At 35.9% G+C, this 27,715-nt stretch overlaps 1 protein-coding gene across 9 annotated transcripts in view; it reads right to left on the bottom strand.

Annotated features, from left to right (window-relative positions):
- Positions 1–27,715, bottom strand: part of MAP2 (microtubule associated protein 2) — a 278,138-nt gene that overhangs the window by 64,732 nt on the left and 185,691 nt on the right. For all 9 annotated transcript variants that reach the window (XM_079924502.1, XM_079924503.1, XM_079924505.1 and 6 more), the window contains exon 4: positions 11,538–11,822. In XM_079924502.1, the coding sequence (XP_079780628.1) occupies positions 11,538–11,799 (262 nt within the window). In that variant the 5' untranslated portion in view covers positions 11,800–11,822. The remainder of the gene's footprint in view (positions 1–11,537; positions 11,823–27,715) is intronic.

Raw genomic sequence — 27,715 nt, 5'->3', positions numbered from 1 at the left:
TAAATTAAGCTCAGTCACAACCTGAGAGAAGGAGGACCGCTTCCCTGGAAAAATTCCAAACAAGCAAAACTGTTGATAGTTAAAGACTTTTTTCCATCGTGTCTGAATAGCAAAATCAATAGACTTTGCAAGTGAGAAAATAATTTTTTAAAGTAAGAAAATAAGTGTTAGGTCCAATGTTATATTTGTACTATTATGATAGTATTTAAAAAGCAAAGACTTTAATATAATTTTAAAATTTCTTTATGCCAAAAATTATTCTAGAATAAAATTTTCTTTTGTGTTCTGGATTAATACATCCCATGGAAAATACTATTAAATGAATTTCTCTCCAATCATGGGATACAAAAGTTCATTATGTTAAGACAAACAAGAACAATAATAGTAATTTCAAAGTTATCTTCAGAAAATTTAAAATAACATACAAATCCTACTTTAGAAAATGCCCCTTAGGGATCTGTTGAAATAAAATTTTACATTGATGATTTTGCTTCAATGTTGTTTACTTATTTCAGCCTATACCTCTTCTCTGTGTAGTGGGTCTCATTGTTACCAAGCACACCTCTAGAAATACTTGCCAATTGTGGGTGCCCAGGGTGATATATCGCACTTAAAACTGTCAAAATATTCATTCTTTATTTGAAGACACTGACGCTTTATATCAGAAAGCAAATGATATCTAGGAAGCATAAAATTGTAACTCATTATGGCAATAGCTCTGGTTGTTCTACTGTAGGAATGCAGCAGAAAGAGAAAGGTAGATCAATATTGATGGAGTGGCAGTGTTGAGAAAAATGCGAGAATGTAACGCTAGCTAGGTAGGTAGCCTAACATGGGGCAAGGCAACTGCGCTTTGCAAATGGCATTGAGAGTGGGATCCTGGGCATATGTGGTATCTGCAGGTGACTGCTGACAACCTGAAGAAAATGAAGAAATAGGATTCAGGAAGCAAATGGGAAGGTGCTCAAGGCAAGTTCTATTTACTTCATAATTTAGCTTTGGATTGGCAGATGCTACTGTAATCATACGCTATGCAAAGTCAAAAAACACAGAGCTTCATTTGGCATAAAAAACACAGTCCTAGGGAAGAGTTATAAGGGGCTCCCTGATAATATGAAAATTCAAGTTTCCTAAAAAGGTCCTGAATTTTTCTTAGTAAAATATAGCAATGAAAATTCAATTTACTATGAAAATATCTATTATTTTCTTCCTGACATATAAAAAAAATTTGTAAATCAGGACTTGTAGTTTTTCGAAATGAAATTACAATTTCAATATTTCATATACAATAGCCCTGATTATGAAGAGGCTGGCCAAGTTTTGGTTCTAAGAATATGACCCAAAATAGCTTGGTTTCTCTGATTCATTTTCATTCCCCTGCTACATTATCAGTCACTCCTTCCCAACATTTACAGAGGTCCTCCACCCTTAAAAAATGTTTTATTTGAGCTTGTACTTGGGTCTGATTTCCTAAAGAGAAGTTTGTTGTATAAGTAAGAACTCTTATGAAACCAGGGAACTTTGTGCTCTTTTTTTTCTTGGATAATTCTGAAATGCAACATGAAATGCAGAAGCAGGGCTGACTTGGTCTGACAGTAACGAGGTGATCAAAAGCTACGGGAAGAGAAGTTCAGTTTTAATGCAATCATTATATCATTTGAAGCATTACAGTTAAAATTTTATAGAAACAAAATAAAAGAAACACCTTGACATTTTAATCAAATAGATATTAAAAATACTTTCTAACATTTTCCACAGACCTAACGAAGAAAGGCATTTTGTATTTATAGTTTTTTTCACACCTATTTACATCAGAGAACATAAGGAAGAGCTGAAACACCATTATCTGAGCATAGGAGACTCAAGCATTTCTAGTTAGAATTGAAGAAATGCTCATTATTTTAAAATTTACTTTAAAAAAGTTAAACATAATTTGGGAGGTTTTTATTCCTTCACTTAAAAAAAATAAATCAACCTTCTCTGGTGATTCCAGTCCTAAGACGCTAAATTATCAGCTAGGGTAGCTTCAATTCACTCATAAACAGTAAAATGTAACTAGAAAGGAAACGCGTGTCACCAAAACAGCCAAATCCTTGAGCAGTGTTTTCAATACAGCATTCAGATCATATGTGCAAGTTCACTGTGGTCCAAAAGCATTTCAAGTACTAAATTTTTCTTAGGTCGGAGAGCAGATATTTTCACGAGGTCAGAAATCACTGTTATCTTGATTGAATGAACTTCCTCTCCTAAAATGTGACTTTTGAAAGTGGCATCTGTATTTGCTTCAAACCCATTTCTCTGTTTCTTGTTTTACTACGATCAAGACATAAGAATTGGGTGAGAACTGGCCTGCAGGACTATCTTACATGCTTTGTGACTTAGGCCAAATTAGTGCAATTTTCTTTTTGACAAAAGGCAAGTCTGGTAAAGCTCTCAGGGGAGGTTTATTCCAATCTTTTCAGTGCATTAGTCACAAACCTTGGTTTTTCAAGCTGATGAGAAATACAGCCAATAGGTAATTTTTAAAGAAAGAGAAAAATATAATTTGGCTTTAAGGTAAAGAATAGCAACGTGCAAGATGCAACAAGGAGAAAAAGTATCCAATGAATTGATTCATTTCAAAAATTGCTTATAAAAGTAATAGTAGTTGTTTTTCTTGTCCTTTTATTATTTTCCTCCTTGGAGAAAAAGAAAGTCCTTTAAATACTGAAAAAATTAATGATTAGAATTAGAAAATGTAAATGGGAGCATCTTTCATTTTAATATGTCAAAAAGAAAAAAAATTATCGATTACGAACAGCTTTTATCATTTTTTAAAATAACAAAACTAGAGAAGTATATCTAATTGAAATTGAAACATTTTCCCTAAAGTTAGTGAATAAATATCCCTGTTATTCAATAGGGAAATGCTGTTTATTACCTAAGAACTTATCATTTTCAAATAATTTTATAGACTCACAGATGAAGTAGAGTAAAAAAGAACATTGGTGATATTTTATTCAGGTTAACCTTCAAAAGCAGGATACATAACATCTCTCCAAGATAAACTGGTATATTCCTTTACAGAAGTATAATTAAGCCTATGATTTAGAACATCAATTTGCTTTAAGATTCAGTTTGTCCATTTGTCAGAAATGAAATTTGTGTGACCTCCTGATCTATAGCAGTGAGGCAATCCTTACCTTACAGCCAGAGGATAGGATCAACAAAGACGTTCATTTTAGAGTTTTGTTTGCAGGATATTTCAGTATCATTTTCTATAGAGGCCAACTCTATTACATGAGGCTCAATTTTGCAGGAATGAACAAGAAAAGTTGTTCAATATCTGTATACTTCTTAGCTGTTAGGTTATTGATGTCTCTTAGAAAGGTCATTTATCCTGTTTTTTCATATTCTTCCCAGTTCAGCTGTTTTCATCATCAAGACAATATTTCTAATCAAATATCTTACTGCTATTTTAAGTCAAAGATATATTTTCTTTCTTTGCTTCAAACCTTCACTCCTATTTTCAGAACATATCAGAACATATCAAGTCTTCTGCTATATCCCTCCATGACATTCCCTTTATAACCATATTTCAGAGTTCCTACTTGATTGTCCTAATCAAGTTCTATAGTCTTTACTTTGAATCTAGCCTCCTCTCGTTGTTCCTCCATCTGCCTCTTTAGTTCCAGTATTCCTTTCTAACATCATCTTTCCCACAAATGTATTGCTTACACTGTGGTGTAATTTTTGTAGCCCCATTTTGTTGATGACATTTCCATTCTCAAAACAGAACATGGATACTAATGCTCTTTTTCTTTATCTCACTTCAAAAAAATGTTTATTAGCACCTACTATGGAAAATAAGCATTGCATTATATACCAGAAGGAACATGAAGATGAATGAAGCATAGCTTCTACCTCAAAACACGTAGAACCTAGTGATGGGGATTAAAACAAGTAACAAGTAACCTCAGTAAAATGTTCTGATATGATCAATGCTATTATTAGCAAGATATAAACATGGTACATGGGGATGTTTGAAAGAAGAAGAGGTTCATTTGAGAAAATAAAATGAATCAGCTCTGGATCTTTGATCATGGACTTCTGATAATCTCTTCTGTTGTATGTACCCTTTCAAAATATTTTTCCATCACTTGTTTCACGATGCTGCACACGAATGAAACCATAACAGATTGCTTGGGCAAATTATCTTTGCTTGCAAAAGAGAAGATTGTTAGTTCAATCAAAGGACTGACCATTCATGCTAGAGTCACTTATGCAAGAATCAGAGGTGCTCAGCTCCCAGCACCGCTTGGACCTATGTTTCCAAACACAAAATCTGGACTGAAAATATTGAGTCTAATTTTCAGGCTGCTGAGGCCGAATCATCTCTATTATACATGATTTTTCTCTGAACCTTGATTCCTCCCTTGGTATCCATTTTGCCTAATATCTTCTGAAGTTTGAGTTTTGCTGAAATCAACTGTAAAAGCAGATATTTAACTCTCATTTCTGTGTTCTAATAACCACCTACCATTTGCATATTTGTTCAAAGTTGCCATGAGAGCCTAGGACATATGCTTTCCTCTTTCTCTGCTTATCAGCTTGGCTGGTTTTAGAACTGTATTTTCTCTGAGGGTTGTTGAACGGTGACTCATTCTGTGAGGCGAGTAACACAGTGAGAGGGCAGCGAGCGTGCAGTGTCCTTTTCCCCTGGGGACTCATGATGCCAAGTCAGATCATGCTTAAACTACCAGGTCTGCAATGCAGCACCAGTTGTTCTGTTCATCTGCTCCTGGTATGAATTTCCAGGCTCCCCAGACAGTCAAAGCAGTGTTTTACGTAACATGCTAAGGTGCAGTGAAGTGTGAGAGAGCAAGAGGGCTTGATATACTGAAGCAGAAAGTCAGTTCATCTCAAGTAGCTCGGGGAGAAAAGAGGGAGGTGTGATGACTGTTTGGTGCTCCCCAGCCTACTAACCTCCCAACAGCAATAAAATCAAACCTGAAGCCAACCCTCAAGGGGGTATTTGGTATACAGAGACAGATACTTTTCTCAGGTATATACAAGCAATATAATCAATTTATATATACATCATACTTTTCAAAAAACACATTATTGATTGATGATGAATACATTCCCCAGATATTAGGGAAACTTATTTGTTCCAAATTAGTATTAAAGTTTTTCTCATCTTTTTTTCTTTTTTTTGTCTTTTCTCTTTTGTGAGGAGAGAATGCTTAGAAATTGAACAAGGGACAGATAAAGGCTGTGCATAATCCTAACCAAAGCACGGGCTTAGAGGGTTGAAAAATGAATCAAGGAAAACTTGTTTCCATGACTGATTACTGTCATCTACTCACTACGAATAAAAAAGATTTTATGAACTGCTTAGAGATCTTCTCTTAGTGGAGATTTTAAAAACCTCAAATAATTGGAATATATTAAAAGAAAAATATGATGACCCACCATGACAGCAAATTAGGAGAAAATTTGATAAGGTCTGAAAAATACAGGATTAGGAGAAAGGCTCAAGTAAAAACTACAATGGTATTAAATTATATTTACATCTAGAAACAAGCGAGACAATAATTTTTACAAGTAGTTCTGAATTATTCTTAGCTCAAATCTGTTGCATTGATTAAGATTCAAATTCAACACAATTTTTCAAAGTGTCAGTAGACCAAACAAAATGATAAAATAGGTTTTTTTTAAAGTGTTTGTGACGTGGTTCTGACATTTAACACAAAACAAGACAATAAAGAAAAGAGAATGATTTCCGCAAGTGCATGGGAGGAATTTTCTGGAGGACCATACATGGGAGTAAATGCGTATGCAAATTAACCTTAATTTTAAAATATCATATTATATTGTGTTACATCGAGCCTTGCTTTTCACAACTCGAAGTGTTTGTAGGCAATTAAAATTCCAAGGAATAAAATCATGTTTTATTTGTTGCATCATTGGGTTTAGTTAAAAGGAGTCTAGAGAAACCAAGTTTTCCTTAAATTTTGTTTCATAATTACCGGCTTAAGACAATCACATTCTACTCTAAGACTTCGGCTGAAGAGCAAAGAAAGATATAAGGTAATTTTTTATAGGAAGAACTACCCTCTAACTGCACATTTAAATAAACAACTGTATCTGGTACCTGTCTTTTCTTCTAATTTGTAAAACGTTATAAGCTCTAGTTAGCAATACCTGCTATAAACAAGCTCATACCTTACCAAGGTTCTTTATGACAATGTCCACGCAAGCTAGCCCCCAGTTAGGTTCAGATCCTTCTATTTACCAACAAGACAAGTCACAGATGATTGAAGCCAATCTCCAAACCTGCCTTCAAATAGTATAGAGACCACATAGGACAAAGCAAACGTGACAAATACAAACCTCATGCCTTTTCTATCAATCCTTGTCTTTCTCACTCTTTCTAGCCCCCGATGCCTAACCTTTCGAAGGAAAACATTGAAAAGATCCCCATTCTCTGTCCTTATCCATCGGCGCCGCCGGGCCAGACACTCTGCAGTGAGGCTGTGTGCTTTTCTGCAGATCCGCCCTGAATGCTAAATAACTGCTCAGCACACTCCTCTCTGTGGAGCTCAGGGAAATGGCAGCCAGAGAAATGAGTGGTTGGCATGACAACAAGCAAAGGAAAATCTGCAACCTCTTGTATTGTTAGGCCAGCTTGTTTATTTGCCTTAGGGGTCGTGCGGATGCCTTCAGTCGTTTCACAGGAGAAATGGTCCTGTACTATTTCGCTCTGCCTACGTTAATATATATTACATACCATATGCCACAGTTTAAATGGGATGGTGACTCCTACCAGTAACTCTCAAATCTGGGGATGGAGGAGGGGAGAATGGGGAGGTCAGAAAAGGCTGAATTTTCCAAGATCGAAAAGGGAAAGAGAGAAGTTTAAAGGTATATTCATATTTTTGCTTGTAAGTGATGACAACATTTTTCTCCACTGTGCATTTTCAAGCTTAAATTTATAATTTCAGCAACAATAAACTTAGATATCCGACTATGTTCGTGACTTGGCTGCTTGAGTCATGCAGATGTGAAAGGGCAGGCCAGGCTTTAGAAGGCGCATCTCCATTGGAAAACTCTAGAAAAACTGACCATGGATAACCCAGAAGAGCTTTTACAGATCTCACTGCTTTGACAGGGAGTAGACCTGGGAAGAATCCAGGGAAATGTTGGGGAAACACAGCAGCCCTGGGAAATCAAGGGGCAGTTACTGAAGGAATGCCCTTGAATCTTTAAATTTACTCAGAGAGATACCTGATGCTGGCTTTTGATGATCATGAAGGCACTTTATACTGTGACTGGTGTTTTTACTAGTATTCAAAGCATTGTACCTTAAAACAGTCAAAATCACGAAAGCGTGATTTTAAATACTTCAAAGTTTTGCTATCTGTAAACTTCTCAGAATTGCCTCCTTTCTTTCTCCATTCACGCTGAAAACTGGGAATAAAGGTCTCATTTTCTGTCATGCTTCAAGGTACATGGATGTGACCATTCTGCAATGGAAGAAGAATTGCCTTCTTTGGCTATCACTGGTAACAGCCGCAGCTGGGCGTGTGGCTCTGAATCAGGCTGCGTGGGGCAGTGATAAGATCACTCGCCTATAAAGCAGGAGACCTGCATGTTGGCGGTAGCCATGTGATCTTGGATGGGTTGCTAAACCCATAAAGAGGAGTGTGAAAGGTCATCTTACAAGCTAACATCCAGTTATCTTGATATTATCATATGAATTCTCATATGAGTTTGGGCCCCACCTATGAATAAGAAGCTTAAAGATGAGGCTCCTAATTTTCACTCAGAGTTCAAACTCTATAGCGACCAAAATGCATTCTGCTTGCTTTCTTTAATGAAGATAAGGTGGAAAAGAGAGGAAGGGTTTATTACAAGACTTTACTCTTATTATTCATGTAGGGAAAACAATTTAAAAATGACTGCTTTAGTCACATGTTTTATTCACTTATCAATAATAATAACTTTACTAAATGGCCTGATTCTCAATGTTTTCTCACTTCTTTTGCTAGGCTTCTGTGGCATGGCTTCTAAAAAGGACACGTCAATAAACAAATGTAAGAAAAATTCTTAAAGTAATAGGTGAGCATTTAATACTATCTACCTTTCCATGGATTAGCTTTAAATTGGAAGCTAATTTGGAAAGAGACAAAAATCTAGAAGGGTAAGCTGTAAAGAAATATAATGTAAAGTATAATTTCCTTCCAGCTCTTCCTGTGCAACTCCTACCCTCCTGCTGCCTCCCCCACCACCTCAGGGCATAAGATCAAAGATAAGCTGACTATGGCCTTGTACCTTTACAAATTAAAAGTTATTATGGCCCAGAAATGAAGGTGCACATTGAAAAGGGTAGATGAGAGACAATGAGGTAGACCTTTGGGTGAAGTAAGCCCACTCTGATAAAGGAAGGAAGAAGGAGGGGGAACTGATGATTACAATTCATTTGTTATGTGATCTTGTTTATAGAGATAAAAATAAACAATGTTGAGGAAAAGGTTTATTTCTCAGAATGAAGAGAAGGCTACAGCAAAGAAGGAAAGTAGAAGAAAGGTCTTCAGCTTTAACCAGGAATGGTCTGGACACGATAGCATATAGCTGAGGATGTCACTGGGAAACGTTTCATGTTCACAATGTCCTGAGAAATATCCATTATAGGGGAAATTGCAATATACCAATACATTATATGTAATGATAAAAGAGTGGGCTAATATATAGCCTGGTCCTCTTTCAAATAATCACCTCAAATTATTGATATAATGCCAGCTCGTATCAATGGTCTCCATCATCAAAGGACAGCATTTTTAAAGAACATATCTAAGATTTGAGAACATTTCTTTTTACTGGGGATAACTTTTGTTTGTGATTTGTGAAACAGTTGTATATAAACCATCATAATATAATTTATTCTTTTATTAAGCTAAAGTTTGGAGAGAAATTTAATTGCACATTAACTTATCACTGGGAAATCCTCTGTGGGTATGAGAAGATAATATTTTACACTTTTTCCTCTCCTACTGCTTTCCACATGTGGATAATTGATGGATTCAATACTTGGCCTGTTCTTTCTGGAGGGACATTGATTTAAAATCACATCATAATTTGGACTGAAACATCACTCTGGTAACCTAGAGCAGGCTGTTTACACAACCTTTGTCACTTTGAATATACGTACAAAACTTACATAATTAGTCTCCCAAAGGTAATGTAATATTCATTTGATATATATTAAGATGAATTCAAAACTGTCTCTGGATGGTCCTGAACCCACAATTTAAAGAAACATCTGTTAGTCTCTTTTTCATTTATATTATTTTCTCAAAGAAGCTGGCAAGGACACACTGACCTGGCAAATACATTTTTCTGATGCTCTTAAATAATTAAGACCATTGAAAAAAATGAAATAGTGAATGACGTTGGTTCTCTACTGCTTGACCAAGCATGCTACAGTGGTTTTTTTACTTGAGTATGTAATAAGCCTCCATAATAGTCAGTGAGAGTCAACTAGGGAGACTTCAAGAGACAAAATAAGACTTTCCAATAGTTTTCACCATTAATTTGAAAAGGACTTTCTTCTTTTTGCAGCATTCATTCAACCACTCACTCAACACACATTTATTGAGTCCTCGAGGTATAATGTCAAGTGCTGCGGGGGACGATGATGAGAAAAATCTTGGTCTCACGTTATCTCCTTCCTTCCCACAACCATTTTGTTCTAACTTGTCCTCAACTCTTCGTGCCTCAATCCCTTCAAAAGTTTCCCAGTTAGTGCTCCTGACACCCAAGTTCCACCCTCTTCAAGTTGAATTACAGTCAGCTGTAGAAAAATATTCCTAGACCCAGAGTGCCCTGTTGTCCATATAGATACAACTACCACCACTGATAATCATAATAACAATAATGGTAATTAATAGACTATTTCTTGAGTCATTCATTTTATATACTCTACTATCTCTTTCAATCCTCCTTGTAACCATGAAAAGTAAAAATAATATTTTTATTTCATTCTTAACCACAATTTCTTACTAATGCGACATTTGTGCCTATAGGGCATTGTACAGCTTTTCAAATCTTTGAATTAGATTGGACACTGCCACCCTCTTTTTCCATTCCACATACATCTCTGCAGGGTATTTGTTTTTTTATCACAGCAACTGCCAAAATGCAGCTTCACAAAGATAGGGCATCTTGAAAAGGAATGTGGTGTGATCTAGTAGTGATATGGAACTATCTTGAACTAATAGTTCATGTAGTATTTGAAAGCCATTGAGTATCACGGTGTTTCTTCTGAGTATTTAGAACACTCTGCCGTACTCTTGTGCCTTTGCTGTGGCACCTCAAGATGCTTCCGTGCACAATTTGGGAATTTTGTTTGGAAACAATCCCTCTCTAGCTTTGTCCTCCTATACTGCTTATTTGATACTTAACACACTGTGCTCTGTATCTGAATTAATTGTATGCACATGTCTAATGTCTGCTACTAGATCATCTGCTCTGTGAAGTTCAGAGTCCATTCCTTGCACATACCCTGGCACAGCTTGTACGTAGAAAATGCCCAATAGTAGTTTGTTGAATGAGTGGATTAAAAAAAAAATCATACTATATTTGAAATGCCTTTCATACTTGCCCATTAAAATTTAAATATATTTTTTGAACTGAGTGTACAGTGCACGTGTTACTAACTAACTGACTGTAGAAAACCAATCTTTGAATAAGTACGGGATGATTTTGAAGGCGGTATAGCCTTTCTAACTAGTAGTTTACTTACTCTCTTTGGAGTAGCATGTCAGCAAGTTGCTGTGTTCAAATGCATTAAATTCTGAATTACGGAAAGAAGGGAAATAATGGTGTAGAATATTATAGGGCAGGCTAGTGTTTCTCTAAGCCATTAATGACAATATCATCAATAGTAAAGAGGACTATTGGTAGAAATTACACTTTGAAAGGAAGTACTTCAGATTAAATTATATTATGTTCTCCTTCAAGCATTTGTATATTAGTTCTTAAAAAGCTATCTGAGGAAGTATTAAGTGGTTCCTGTGTATGTATGTGTGTGTCTGTTTTCTTTGCTTTTTCTGTTTTATTTTTTAAAGGCTGGGAGATAGACTCTACATTCCTTTCTGCCCTAAAAAGTAAGTATGCTTCTTATCAATTTATCGATTTAAGTCCAGTATCATTCAAGAGTATCAATAAGAAACTATTCGTGAAGTTTTCTTTCAGTAAGTTACAGTGCTGACAGTTACTAGCAAAACATGCACACATCAAGCCATTTGTCTACCAAAATTAAAGTGGTAAAAACTAAATAGGGAGATGAGATTGAGCATACAACTAATTTGGGGGAAATGTCAGACTAGTTCCCATGATTTTTCTCTCCTTTTGGTGTCTATTTCCCCTGACCGACTGGAATTTCAGTCCTAGCACTAGTGAAAGAAGATCAGTGCTGTAAATTAATTCACTTTCAGCCTAAACAGACTTCAAAGCACAAAGCAAGCCCTGGTGACAGAAGAGCCGTTAGTTACCTGCTGTTTCTCTGTCAGCTGAGGTCAGCTCTCCATTGATCCCATTCTCTTTGGTATTTGAGTAGGTGTCCTGTGACCCATGTTCTCCAAAGGCGCCCTCTTCATCCTCCCTGTACGGGAATCCATTGGCGCTTCTGACAAGTCCTTCCCCTGCCCCACCTTGATCCTTGATCTCAGGTGGATGTGGGTGGGCGGATGCCTCTGTTAGTTGAGCTGAGGTCCAGTGAGGCGCCTTTGCTTCATCTTTCCGATCATCTGCCATTCTTCAACGTCCTGTGACTTCTCCTGTGATTGGAAGAGGAAAAACGGCAGCCATGACTTTGGAGAAAGCTTATCTGATATTAGTAGTACTAAGATAGGGAAAATTTATAGCAAACTCACTAGTTAGCTATGGTCAAAGAACATATTCGACAACCCACTTTTTTTTCCCATTTTTTGCGGTACACGGGCCTCTCACCGCTGTGGCCTCTCCTGTTGCGGAGCACAGGCTCCGGACGCGCAGGCTCACGGGCCCAGCCGCTCCGCGGCATGTGGGATCTTCCCGGACCGGGGCACGAACCCGCGTCCCCTGCATCGGCAGGCGGACTCTCAACCACAGCGCCACCAGGGAAGCCCGACAACCCACTTTTAATATCAAGAGGTAGCTATTGTTAACACCTTGGTTTTTACAGATCTTTTCTGGAATATCTATTCTTTTAATATAAGATCACCATCAGTTTACATATACTTTTTTTTTTTTTTAAACTAGTGCTTGGCATTTAAGGACATACCTGAGCTAACTTTCACTGACATGTGACATTGTACAGTAAAGGAATTCTTTAGTATAGGGAAAATCTGTAGGGTGACAAAACTGGATAGAAAAGAGTGGGGAAAAGAATGGCTGAGGGGAAATGCTGGATTATGGAAAATTATCCCAAATACTCTTTTAAACCACAACTCTGTGAAACCTAGAAAAGACGATGGCCAATATATTAGCCCTTTCAGTTTCAAAGATGATCAATTCAAACCAGGTAGATATGTTTTTCTGGATACTGTGTATTAAGAGAAAGATCGTTTTGACAATTTTTCAGCAAACTTTTCTAAGCCCTATGTCTAGATTACAAGGGAATGAAATTTTCTCAGTATAAATCTTACATAGAGAATAAAAATTATAATATCAGGCCTATGTCATAACTTACAGTTTTATTTCACAATTAAGTCAATTAAGTTAGATCACTAACATATATTAGGTGGCCGTAAATTAGAGTAAAGTTTGAATAAGTCGTGGGGTAGGTGTTCTGTACATGTTAAGCAAATGGCAGATACCGCACGGCCTTCACTTACATGCCGATGCCACTAAATTTAGAGATGCAGTTGCTGAGAGGTGATAAATCACTCAGTTTTGAAAAGCTCTTGCCAGCAATGTAGCTTTGTTGATGGTCTATTGTCCCCACACTCATGATAACATAGACAATGAGAGTCTCTGATGGAAACTAAGAACACTTTCCTTTCTTTCAAAAACAGTAACTCAAGCAAAACCCTCTAAACAAGGAAACAAAAACTGTATTAAAAGAAATCTACTTTTGGCTACCAAGCTCTGCTTAGAGACATCAAAAATAAATTAAGCTGTAAAGGAAGCAAGCTTCCTATCAGATTCCTAGTAAGGCTCTGTCTGCTTTTTACTGAATTTCAATCTACTCTCAGGTCCCTATTCTAATTTTCTGTTCATACCAGGAAGAACTAGATGAATCAACTCATTTAAACTAATTTGATGATAACACACCCCTAACCCCAGCAATTGCTTCCCATAAGGATTCTGTTTATTGTCTCTATGATCATATTTAAATAGGAGATAAGAGGTTTAACTTTTAAAACATTGATTGAAGGGCTTGTGAATAAACCAAAGAGCATCTGCACAGCACTGATGATGTACAAAGAACTGTATGCACGGAAGAGTTTCCTCATATATAAAATGAGGACAACGATGCCTAGCTTATTGGTTTGTTGTGAAGTTTAAACAGAATAAAATAAAGGGCTCAGCACAAGTCCCTGGCAAGCTCAATAAATAGTAGTTACTGCCTTTGTTATTATTATTATAATTACACTAACAGTCATCATACCACCAGTCATTACATATAAAATATTTTCAGTAGTTTTACTGGAATTGCTGGCATAGGAAGAAGAGCCTGAAAACTTGGTAAGTCCAATAATAATTACTTGCAAATCTGCTTCCAGATATCACAGAAAACTGAATGAACGTCCCAAGACAGACACGGCAAGTGACTGGGACATGAAAGCCTGATGGGAGGAGTGTGTCCTCAGAACTAACCACTCCATGTGTACACCTGAAAACTTAGCTACATCTTTTATAAAGACAGTTCTGCAGTGTTCTAGACTCCACTCTGCCATTGTCTTCTAGTCAACTATCAAAGGACCTAAATCGGGAGTCTGAAGATTATGTTTCTTCTGAGAAACATAATCTTGTTTCGGCATCTTCATATATCTAATGGGCTGAATAAATTATTTACATTCAAAGCATGACTCTGATCACAATATTTTATTGCTAGCGAGACTGTTGCCTCAGCACCCTTATCTTTACATGCCTTGATTTCTTTACTTTTCCTTTACCAGAACAGCTTAAATAAAATTTCCATATTCTTCTACGGTCCAAAATATTTTTTGTGCAGAGTGAATACTTGTAAATAGAAAAAGTTTTCCACAAAAAAGTACATGCCTGGCTAATACTGTTTTTTTAAAAATTTATATTTTTAGAACAGTTTTATATTTATAGAAAAATTGAGCAGACAGTACAGAGATTTCCTATGTATCCCTTGTATGCAATTTTCTATTAATATCTTACATTAGTATGATACATTTGTTATAATTAATGAAACAATACTGATGCATTATTATTAACTAAAGTCCATAGTTTATTTAGATTATCTTAGTTTTTTCCTAATGTCCTCTTTCGCTTCTAGAACCCCCATCCAGGATTTTACATTACGTTTAGTTTTCCTGTCTCTTCAGGTTCTTCTTGGCTGTGAGAGGTTCTCAGACTTTCCTTGTTTTTGATGACCTTGAGAAATACTGGTCAGGTAAATTATAGATGCCCCTCTACTGAAATCTGTCTGATATTTTTTCATGAATAGTCTTTGATTATGTGTTTTGGGGAGGAAGATCACCAGCAGTAAAGTGCTCAAATAAGCTTGAGAGATGCTGAGTTACATGGGCATGTATAACACAAGCTTTCTGAGAGCTTTCGCTATTCTACTGCGCATGGGAATCTCAGGGAAGGCAAGTGGTGTGCAAAGCATCTCAAGCAATTGGCTATAGAACCTTCATCTGATGCCATGTTTATTAACATCTCCAAAAGGATTTGGAAAATACTTAGGTTTGCACTTTAACCCATGTTTAACTCTGGGCATTCTAGCCATAGATATTCAAAGGAAATAAAATAATATGAGCACCCATAACTCCCAGCTAAAATTGGCAATTCTTCCCCTAGGGCTATCTGGAAAAGATTTTTCAATGACTAAAAATCTTCAATTTGAACCTAAAGATCCAACATGGAAATGAGCAGTGTGTTACTTGGTAATCATCCATTTGGCACAGTGGTTGAGAGTCCGCCTGCCGATGCAGGGGACACGGGTTCATGCCCCAGTCCGGGAAGATCCCACATGCCGCGGAGCGGCTGGGCCCGTGAGCCATGGCGGCTGAGCCTGCGCATCCGGAGCCTGTGCTCCGCAACGGGAGAGGCCACAGCAGTGAGAGGCCCAAGTACCGCAAAAAAAAAAAAAAAAAAAAAAAGTTATGATAATTTGTTTTCAAGAGACCAGGCATTCAAAAAGTGAATTCCTTAGTGTTTAATAGTTTAGAGTTTTCAATTCTTCCTTTTTAAGTAATCAATAAAAACTAATGTTGGAAGAAGAAAGGGCAGGCTGGCTACACTGATTTCACTTACTATCAGAGGCACAAATAAAGTGAATTTATTATCTAAAATGCATCATCTGGCTTCCTGATAAGACTACTCAGATAATACTCCTTAAAATGTATACAGATCAGTCAGATATCACTTTCTAATTTGTTGGGCTTTTGAAATGTACATAGTCTAACTCTCTATTAAGTGACAATCATTTTAGGAGATTTCAAGCTAGAATTGGCATTGCTGACAAGACTGACAGAAAATATGATTTGCAAAGATTTCCTTAGGTTTTACTGAAAAGCAGCTGGAAACAGAGGAGACACTATTTAGCTTCTCTCACTTAAAATCACAACATGGTATTATTAAAATACCACCCATTCATGGTAAATTTCACTTAAACTCCCAATCAATGTTTTGGGGTCACAGATTATCTCTACTCCTCAAAATGGTGTTAAAACATAGTTAAAAGTGATCACAGCTTCCTTTAATTTCTTCTTCCTGATGTATAATATTACTTTTACCTGAATCTCTCTGAAAATTGTGCTTATGGAATTAAAGAAGATAAGAAAACTGAGATAAAGGCAAATTCTCTCCAACTCTATTAAAGACAACTTGCGAGGTACCAGGAATTGTAACATCCCATTCCTACTGTGTAATGGAAAAGACTCCTCTCTCCATATTGCAAAAGATCACAAATCCTCTTTGCTCCTAACTGCTGAACAGCTGGGCATCCGCCGTACAATCTTCTGGATGGACAAAGCAAGCTGAGAAACTACCTACACTCTTCTCCTTCTCCTCTTCCCAAAAGCCTAGCTTGATAATGTGAGCAAGGAAATTCCTGAGTTTTAAAAAAAAGGTACTAAGGCCAAGACATTGACCTACAATTCATAATAAGTTGCAACGGAATCTTAGCTGTTAGGGCTAAACACAAATGCCAATATGAATGAGGATACAGATACCTGTAATACGGATTTTTAAAAAGAAATCCAAGAAGTTCAAATTTCTATTTATTTGATTTGAGAATGAGATATTTCACTTGACTCTATCATATCACGGCTATTATGCTACATAAAACAGGGCCCCAGTCTTCTTCCCAATTAAGATATACAGTTGGAAAGAAAAGCTAAGAGAAGGTCTTGTGCCACCACAAATGTTAGTTATAGACTTGAGGGGTGAGCTTCAATCTTTGCCACCATTTGTTATTAAACAATTTCCTTCTGATATTTGAAAGTTCTCTAAGGACAGACATTTCTTCTTTCATCAAAATTCCAGCTTTTAAAATTCCAGTTCTTCCAGTTTTTCCCTTAATAAGCCTTAGACCTGGCTCTCTCAATCTAGTGCTCCTTGGTAAGAGCATGCAGGATTTTTTTCACACCAGCTGTTGAACCTACTAATCATGGCTACACTCTGATTCATATCACTGATGGATAATTATGAAAAAATGTAAGATTCTTTAGTGTTTGGCAACCTGTCATTATCCTTTGATTACAATGACATGAGCCAGACATTATGATGTGGCATTGATCAGATTTCTAACTTGCTGAAGATTCAACCTGTATCCTCTTATATCATGATAATAAAACTGCTATAACCTTAATGAAAACAGTCTTTCTACAGAGTAATTTCTACGTTGAAACGGTATAAAAACTAATTTCTTGTCTATTTAATATATGTGAAATTCATCAGTTTTGTTTTTAGGTAGATTTAATGCATATATGTTTAATGTTGCAGAGTGAAAAATAAGTACCTTCCCGCATGTTGATTAGAAGGTTTTTATTTCTATGGATCAGTAGCCTAAGAATTAGCCAAGGCCCTTAGATAATTCTAATTAAGAAATACTGAGAGAGAGACAAAAAGCAAATAAAAGACTGGAAGGAACAACAACAAAGAGCAAAAGAAAGAACAGAAAGAAAAAAGGAAATATCCAGCTCAACATAAAACAAGGCTGTGATGGCAAAACTCAATTCATGGTTTGGGATAGACATATTCTAATTTTCAATTACTTAATAGAAAGTGTTTATCTTATATGATAATTAATGTAGGTTCTCAGAGACCCATTTTGTAGCTTATGGGTAGGTCTGTCAGTCAGTACTGCTATTACTTAGATTTCTAGAATATTGACTACAACATCCATAATTTGATTTCTACTATATTGAGAATCACTTGTATTTAAATGCATCTGCTTTAAAAATTGTCCAGGCCTAAGACTATAATGTTCTATGTTTCAGAACTCTGAGACTTTACTTGAGTACCTGTCCAGATACTTAAATAAATTCATATTTTTGTGTGTGTAAGAAAAAATTTGGATTTGCCCACAAGCAACCTAAAAGTCTGCCTCCAAATCTGTAAAATCACTCTTGAAAATAGTCTTTTGTGATATGATTGTTCCTTGCTTAAGGATACACCCAATAGGTTAATTTATATTAGAATTTAGAAATAAGATGAGATAATGTATTTTGCTTATTTCTGATATTTCTTTGTCAGGTAATATATCTGTTCCCACATTTCCCCTTAATCACCAGGAACTCTTTTAATGCTTAACTGCAGTATTTACCTCATTCTAAGTCTTTGGTACTGTGTCTGTTTATAGAAATAAATTATATATAAATATAATTTATATATAATTTAATTGTAAAACTTATCAAATCTTTCCTCAAGTCAGGCAGGATATATATTATAAATAAATAATAACTGTATCTGTTGCCTTCTGACATTTTATTATAGGGTACCATTCCTTTGAGCAAATTACATAATATTATTTAGCACATAATAGCTCTGATATTAACCTTCATGTATATAAAGTGAATAAAATACAAAACAGACATCGATCTTTTTCATACAACATGTTTTATAAAACTTCACTTAATATTCTAGATCTTTCAGACAGGTTATAAGTTAAATTCTAATGAAAATATAATTTCTTAGAAAAAATAACATTACATGGCTTTTTAAAAAAGTATCTCTCCTTTATTCATTTTCCCTAGAACACTCTTTTAATTAACATCCAAGCAAATGTTGCTAGTAAGTGAATGATAATTTTAGAATGACAAAGTATTTATTATTTTGAAGGTGGCCAAATAATACAGTTTTGCTGGTTCTCCCTAAAGGTTACAAAACCATATGTGTACATTAAAACTTAATGTGTTTAAAGGCTAGTTTAAAAAGAGAAGCATTTTCATCTGGACCTTGATCTATCATTGAACTGCCTGCATATTGTACATTAAAACAAATTTGACATGCTTTGATAGTTCCTGTATTTTTTGTTCTTTAAAGCAAGTGGTGAATGTATTTATTTAAGTGAACCAAACAGTAGTTCCTGAGCATATATGTCCCAAGGGCTTTCAGATACAAAGAAATAAAATAAAATAAGGTACATCTGTCACATTTCCTCCACTATAAAGAGAAGAAATAAGAACTAAACAGAAACACTCAGAAGAAAATGTCCCTGACTGCTCTGCTGTCTGAGCTACCAATGAATTTCATTTCTCAGGGCAAATCCAGGACTAAGAATGCAAATCAGAGATACATTTTTACTAAAAAAGAAACCATTCTCTAATTTTCTGCCTACTTGGTTGGAGCTTTTCATATTTTTCCTTCAAAGTATGAAAAGTGTTATGTAAAAGTAAGATGCACACAAGCAAACCATGACAGTAATATTCAAACCTACCAAAGGGCCATTTAGTCATAAGCTGGGCTTCAAACATTTGTTGAATATTGAATTAATTAATACATCCAGATAAACACAGGGAAAAAGATTCTGTCAGCTATAGATATTTGGCCAACATTAGCTCAATCAGTGAGAGAAGAATGGTTTTGAAACCTAATTTTCAGGCACGGTAGAAGAAGCGACTCAAGTTCTAACTCCACTGAGAGTGTATGAAAAATAATGCTTAGTAGAACAAACTTCTAGACCTAGCATACATAGTAGTGACCATGCAACATACAGGTTTAGAAATATCTTTAAGATAAACAGTTTCATCCCTCTCAGAAAAAGGCTTTAAAACATGAAACTAAAACGCTCTTTGGGGATCATCTATTCCAATGTAACTTAAAGTGTCTTCAGCCAATCACCTCCAACATCCATCCAATAAATGAGAATTTCCGGGTATAGGGCTTGGAAATTGGTATTTTAACAGGTTTAACAGATGACTCTGAAACACTGAAGTTTGAAGATTGGTGCTTTCAGGCAAGCCTGCTGCACAGGACCTCAGGAAAGAATGGGGAGTGATAGAAATGCACACATGAAATATCCCTGTAGAATAACTGGAGTAAGGGGTTAAGGCAATTATCTTGATAGGTCAGGCAGTCATTCTCAAAAATAGAAGCTGGATCTCTCATTGCCTTAGTCCAGGACATTTATGATGGTGGGATGGAGTCCAATCACTGCTTTCAGTCAGCTTCCTGGGAACACGCCAGTCCTTTGTTGTGTCTAATCCTACTTGAGGGAAGCAGAAATGTCTCAGAAGAATGTTTAAAGTTACCCATTTTCTGTGGTAAAAAACCTACTGCACACTGTGAAAACAGTGACTAGTCCTTGGTCAGTTTAACAACATATTCAAGCTGTCTTTAGAATATTTATTTCAGATACTTCTTGGCACTCGTTAACGGTTTAGGACAAAAATACACTTTGCCTAAAATACCTCAAATCCAGTTATAATCTTCTTTATCTGTTAGATCACTTTGGAGATGGATGTGGGGTAATAGGCATGGTGTGAATATGTGATATTCTGAACTAGCAAAGCCCTCAAAGGAGTAACTGAAGGATTTAATATCTAGAGAGTTGAGATGGGTGCCGAAAATGTCATTTAGTCAAGAAGAACTTTCTTCTCTTGGGATTCCCACAAAACCACAAACCTCACTGTTTTTCTTTGGATTACAACATTAGAAAGATCACAAAACACAGAAAGAGTCACTGATTATAGTTATTACCAGGCAACATTAAATACTCTCAAAAATTGGCAAAAGGAGAAACAATGAAAGCTTGGAAAATCTAAAGGAAAAATACACTGTGTGCTAGATAAGCATGTCTCCATTTTTCTGATGCACTTGGCATTAGCAATTCTAGAATGTTTTCTGTGATATGCTCTGCCCTGTCATCATGTAATGTGCCAGTTCAGTAAAAACACTGGGATTCTAATTTTGTACTGATACATATCCAAGGATGAACAAAAGAATACAACAACAAGTCCTATAATACAATTAAGCATATGAATATCGTTTCCCTTTCCCATGTAGGCTCAATTATGCTTCATACTACTAACTATCCGTATCAGTACTACAAAACAGAAACTTTTGTTTGGGTCCCTCACAATATAAGAAATTTATGCAGAATCTGTATCTTTCCTAACAAATGCTGAGGAGTTCTAAGCTTAAATAGCTGTTGACTAACAAATTACAACCCTATGTATTTTCTCTTTGTCTCTATACAAAACTGAGAAAAAGTTCTTGATGACATGAAAATTTGAAAATCCAGGTATTTGTTTCATGTCTTTTCTGCTCTTTTCAGGCTGATTGTAAAATACCAGCAAGGATGATCCATTCTTCACCACACACCGTGACTAATAAACAATTCACATCAAGAGAGTTGTTGAGTGCATCATTATTTCTGATGATAATGGACACAGAGTATACAACAAGCCAATGCTATGTTATTGATAGAATTAGATAAGGTAATACAAATAAAGCATAATTCCAGGCAAGTTGGAAGTGCTCAACAAATGTTACCTATTATTTGTTATTTTGTGGCTTTTATTTGAATATTTTTAGCAATAGGATTCAATGTATGGTCTGCCACATACTGAAAAACTGAGGCCAGAGAGAGTAATTATTTGACAGTTAGACACTTCCAGGGAGATCTGGAATGAGAAGCCAAATCTACTAATATCCATTCCATTGCTTGCTCTTTCGCCAAGGAGTTGGTGGAATGGGGTAGGAACTAGGAGAATCCAGTCCAGATGACACTAACTTCATACATCCATTCCACTGATAACAGTCTATCATATTAAACTGGGTAAGGAGCTTTATGTGACCATGGCATACAACCTGTACTTCACAGTTGTATATTATTTCTGGCCCTTTTTCATATTATATAAAAGAACTAATAAATACAGAATACATACCAGAAATAAATAATATTTAAATGCTCTAAAGCTTTAGCCTCTACTGATGATATTTCGCTAAGGACCTGGAGATATAGTGTAATAAGTAATAGATTTCTAACAAGAAAATTAGGGTTGAATACTGGTTCTCCCATTTACTAGGTGTACAAACTTAGACATGAACAAAACCTGAGTGTGTTTCATAAGCAAGGGAACTCTTGAAGGGATAAATTTTGACCCTTACATCAATACTTTTCTTTTACCATATAAAGAAAAATTCAATCATAATAATTTTAATACAATTTTCTTTAAGCATAAATAAAAAGGATAAAAAGCGTAGGAGGGAAATTTTAATTTGGATTTTGACAATTAATAATTTTGTTTTAAACTTTTTCCAGTTTGAAATCTGATTCCAGATTTGTCAGACTTTGTCCAGTGTCACATAATAAAGCACTGTAAAAATAAATCTCCTTTGGGTACAAAGCTAAGGCCTATTCTATAGAATTACAGGTTTTCCAAAAAAAAAGTATGTCCTAAGTATTTACTGGCACCACTATCAAATGAAGATCCTTTAGTTTCAGACACCTGAGAACCACCTTATAGGGAACTGGTTGGGTGTTAAAGGGGCTACAATGTAAAAACAGCAATCAGTGCTTGAGGACAAGATGCTTCAGAGATTTCTTTACAGGAGGTGGGAGCAGGGTCATGACCCAGGTAAACTTGGAGACTGTGCTATACATCACAAAATAAGATGCTAGAATTAAAGACAAACAAACAAAAAAAACAAAACGTGAAAAGTTGGAGAAGAAAATAGGAGTTATGAAAAGAAAAAAAAAAAGGATGGAGAGTTGGAAGTGAAGGATTTATTTAAAAACTAAATACTTTATGGTTTTCCATGAATAGGATCTTCTTTCAGCTATTTAAGACAAGAAAGGATGAAGTCCTGGGAAGTTATAAACAATATGCCACTTGTGCTCTTTTCTGCCACTTTATCTGATCTGCTCAGTCCCTTTATCTTTTGATGAACAATTCCTCTTTCACAAACACAAGCCATGCGACTGAAGCTCTGCCTCTGAACATGTTCAGATTAAAATCTTGTTCTAAATATAGTAAGTGTATATGGACTTCTAGGATAATCAGTTGCCCCATTTGTTTTCTGCACTTCTTTGAACTTAATGCACTCTTTGTCAGTGGATGTGTTCAAGCACAAGTTGAATGCCCATCCTGTCATGAACGTTATAGAATCAAGGGGATGTTGGCCTATATGACTTCTAAAATGCCTTCCAACTGAGGTTACAAATCTTAATTCATTAACCAATTAATTGTTTGAGAAATGTCTCCCAAACATTAATGGAAAGGCTCTATGTATCATAGGGAATGCACTGGGGATACAAGAAAAAATATATAGCACTTATGCTGAAGGAGCTCACAGACAAACCGACAACAAAAAGTCATGTGGTCCATGCTGTGACGCAGATAAGGACAGGAAATTGTGGAGGCACACAGGCAGTTCTTATCACACTGGGAAGTCAATACTTTCCGGAGGAGGTAACATCGAGTTGAATTTAAAGGACAAGTAGGAGTTAGCCAAAGAAAGGAGGGGAAGCTTTCTAGGAAGAAAGAGTCTGGGTGACCACATCCTGTGCTATTTTTGACTTGGGCTAGGCAACACCTTCCAGGAAGATACCATAATGAGCACGATTTTGGCATCCCTAACTCCAGTTTTCACTCTATGTTAGATGTTCCTCCCTATTCGTGTCTTCCTCAAGAAGCTGTGAGCTCCTGGAGGGAGAGGGTTTCATATCTGCATCACCTGCACCTGGTACAGTGTGTCGCACAGAGTAAGCTCAACAACACATGTTTACTACACGAATGAATGAGGAACGTGTAGAGCACAGGATTGTTCGCTGTGGTCCAGAAGTGAAGTGGGACATGGGGAAAGGAGGCGGACAGGCAGGCAAGGGTAGAATCATAAAGGGGTATAGTAAGCCATACTTAGACTCTCCTGAAGGCCAGAGGGCACCACAAAAGATGTGACATAATCAAGTTTATTTTTTAGAATGATTGATCCAGCAATGGTATTAAAAGTGAATTGGAAGGATGCATGATTAAATATGGAAGCAACCCTTACTGAAAGCTACTTTAGAAAAGGAGCATATAGACCTGGACTTGGTGATGAGATCAGGATTGAAATGAGAGGCTAGATTCCACGGTCAAAAACTTAATTAAAATAAAACCTGTCTTCTTTTACCAGACTGCTTATAAATTAAAGTTTCTCTATTTTACCTATCCATCTATCTACCTATCTTATCATCTATCTACTTACAAACCTTACTACCAATCTGTTTGTTGTGAGAAGTATCATGGTTTATACTATTTTGACAGGCATTTACTTTATTATTTTCTTGAGGTCAGTTTGTAACTCAAGTTCAGATTTCTTCAGTTCAGTCACATACCATGTTCTGAAGAGTGCTTTGAAGAGTGCTCTTTCATTAAACTACACAGTGTTAGGGAATATTTTGCTTGATTTTTGATGAACACTGTAAGATGGGATTCTTTTTTTTTTTCTTTTTGGTTTGTTTTTGTTCAGCGTGAGTCTCATGAGGTTCTTTTAGACACCACTTTTAAAATTTTATTTATTTTGTTGTTATTTGAAATGTGCTAGTGGGTTACAGAGACACATGAGCCGGTCAGATCTGGATTCATCTTATGAGACACTGAAGGAAGAAAATGGAGAACGCTGAGAAAAACAGAGCCTGAACAGACTGAAGAACTGGACTTTTCCTTAAGAGGCACTATTTATAAATTGCTTTAACAAAGTACGTATTGAGCCTTCATTTAACTTTCAGATTGTCATCGATTATCGATTTATTTATTATGCTTTCTAGAATCTTATTCAATAAACACTTATTAAATACCAGCTTCATACCAAGCTATTAGGTGCTAGGAATACAATGATGATTAAATTATGGATTCTGGCCACGAACAGCTCACACTATACTTAAGAGGTCAGATGTGTTTGTAATATATATGCTACAAGATAACACAGTTAATGCAATGATAGAGGCCATCACAGGTGCTACGTGAATATAGACCTTCTAAGTCATATATATTTAGAAAGAAAAATGGATAGATGCAAAATATTTGTATAACATCCATTTTTAAATATACTAAACTACTGCATCCAGGGAGAGTCCAAAATCTAGTTAATCATAATAAATACTAATTTTCTTCTAGGGAAAGGTAAAGTATGAGTCATATAAAGCAGATCCACTTTTTTCTATTTTCTTTCTTTTCGGATTTGGGTCAGGCTGTGTGCCATGTTGCACAGTGCGTCTGCTGGCTCTAATTGTGACTCAGGAGAATTCTGAGTTAAGCTGAAAGTAGCCTTGTTCACTCCATCGCTGAGTTGGGCCGAAAAAAAAAAAAAACCACACCTCACAGAATCCTTATCATTTGGAATTCCCTCACAACTCATGTCTGATCCAAGTGGGTCCGTCAGTCCTCATATACTGTTTGAGATATTTCTTTGAGCTGACATATCTTTATGTACCCTGGAGTGAATTCTAGAAATCAGTTCAACTTTTATGGCTTGCGACGTGTATTCTGCTAACCTTCTGGAGTGATATGATGTGACATAAATTTGCTAAATCCTCCAGGCCTGAAATATATGTAATTAGACTATGTTTATGAGATGATTAAAAATGAGCTGAAAGAAATATTCACAATAATTAATTTTTCTGCAAAGACAAATATTCCAATCTTACATGTAGAAGTCTTAATGCATGTATAGGCACTGATGTGGCAAAATTATATGGTGAGCTCACAGATAAAAACATTTTGATATAAAAACAGACCCATCTTAGGCAATTAAGGCAAATGGGACCTGGCCAAGAGCAAATAAAAACATGGTTTGGAATGTAAAAAATGCTAAATTAATTTTTAAATGAAACATGTTTCTATGAAAGTCACAAGAATTTTGAGGAAGCACGTTAATTTTTTAAATATGTTCTTTGGGCGGTGCTTACTTTTTTTTTTATTAAACCCAATACGTTTTTAACACTTCATTATAACCATTGCATTGTTAAAGGATAGGAACTTTATGCTTTTTTAACGGCAGTAGAAGGGGAGAAAAGGGGACAGATAAGGCTGATGATAAACCTCTGGGCAGGTTAGAGGTGTTGCTGGTGATAATATCTCTGAAAAGGAAAGAGAAAAAGGGCTGCTGTGGACTGTGCCTCGTCTGCCTGGGATTGCAGATGACCTGAGGCAAGAGGAACACAGTAGCAGTAAACCTGCTTCATTCAGGTAGGTTGTGTCTGAGCTTTTGGTTGGCACTCTGATTTTCAGATTTCTAATCTATACATCCAAGAATTCACCTTAGTGTTTTTATAGAAGCAATAAATAGGCAAATCTGGAGAATCTTTCTGTCTCTGCCACCGTTAATCTCTAAAACGTTTTTTGAAATTCTTTTCAATTCCATGCTGAAGAACTTGGGTACCACAAGTAAATCCATAGATTAAGAATTGGCTTTTCAGCAACAAGCAAGCATATGGATTATTTCTACACTGTCTTCTTTTTAAATGCTTAGAACCTATTGTTTCAATACAATAGGGTTTTTTCCAAAACGAAGAACAGTTCACAAAAGTTCTACTTAGGTTTCTCAAAACCCTTAGACATTGATCATTACAATGAGGAAATTTTTTTTTTATTATTTCTGGAAGCCTATAAAGAAAGTGATGTACTATTATAAAAGAGAAATAGCAGACTGTGGCATCAGATCAGAGGACATGGGTGATAGGACTTTCAGAGCATGGCTTATGGGTCTCCATTTGGTCAAACCAAGTACTAATAGACCACTCATTTCCACTTGGCAGTTCTCTTGACACTAGATGAGACTATTGAAAAGTGTCAGACAGAAATAGATGGAAAAAGCACTACCCTCACCCACTGAAGTATGGGACCAAAAGAATTTGCTTCTTTTATTTTTTTAAAATCTTTTACTTTAACTAAACTAAGAGGTAAACCAAGGCGAGGAAATACTCCAAATTTAGGTTAGAAAGTCAGCGTTAAGCTATGTAAAAAATGAGAACTCAGGATGGGATCAAGAAATTCAGTGAAATAAGGTAACTGCATTACTCCAAGAAAATGGCCATAAACAACTGTCATTTAGCTTCACATGAGATCCATATTTCCAGTAGGCATTTTGGTTGAGAATTTCTAAGCAGCAAGATTTAATTTTATCTTTGTTACCTTTTTCTCTCTGTTTTATCTTTAAAAAATTAGAATGAATAGTTTAGCTTTTAAAACTAAAACTATATTCCATGTCTGGCATTTTAATTGTAGAGGCCAAGGGAAACAGACATTTCAATTAAACATAAATATTTTCTTGGTAAGGTCAGGATAATGCAAATTAAGATGCACAGATATATCTCCTTTGAGGAACTACAGACCTCAAATGTAAAGGAAACCAAAATTTCTTAGGAAAAAATAAGTCTTTTCAGAAATAATTTGTAAATAAGAAAGAGACTGCCTCACTCATTCTTAACTAAAAGAAAAAAAAGTGACACAAGTGCCTTAATCATAAGCAGTAGAAGAGAGACATATGAGGTTAGAAAATGTTCTCTTTTGGTGAAATTTAACAATATTTATTAAACACCTATTATGTCACAGGCATGTTTCTAGATGCTCAGGATAGGTAAGTACTAGCAAGACTCAGCTTTTGGTCTTAAGAAGCTACTGAGAGAAATCAACATGACGTCATACAGTTAAGTGATGATATGATAAGTGTTTTAATAGAGGTATACGGGATTCTATGGAAGTTCCTATGAAATCAAAAAATTTGTGGGAGGCTTCATAATGGCAAAATGTGCTTTCAGTCTTGAAGGGCGTTCATGGTGGATAAGGGCGTAATTCTAATTACAAGATCAGCAACACTAAGACATGGGGGTAGAAGAGAACTGGCAACATGCTAGAAAATATCAAGGATGTTTCAGAATGCCAGAAATAGGAGAGTGGATGTGCTGCAGAGAAGCAAATGTCCAGATGATGAAGCATCTTGTCAGCCTGTGTAGGATAAATTTAAACATTATTAATGGTACATCACTGAGAAACTTTAAGCCAATGATGAATGAGAAAATGAGCCATAGGAAGGCTTACAGAAGGTTATGATCAGAAAC

Source organism: Stenella coeruleoalba, assembly GCF_951394435.1.
Source record: "Stenella coeruleoalba genome assembly, chromosome: 6".
NCBI classification, from domain to species: Eukaryota; Metazoa; Chordata; class Mammalia; order Artiodactyla; family Delphinidae; genus Stenella; species Stenella coeruleoalba.
This window is presented reverse-complemented; position numbering and strand designations above follow the sequence as displayed.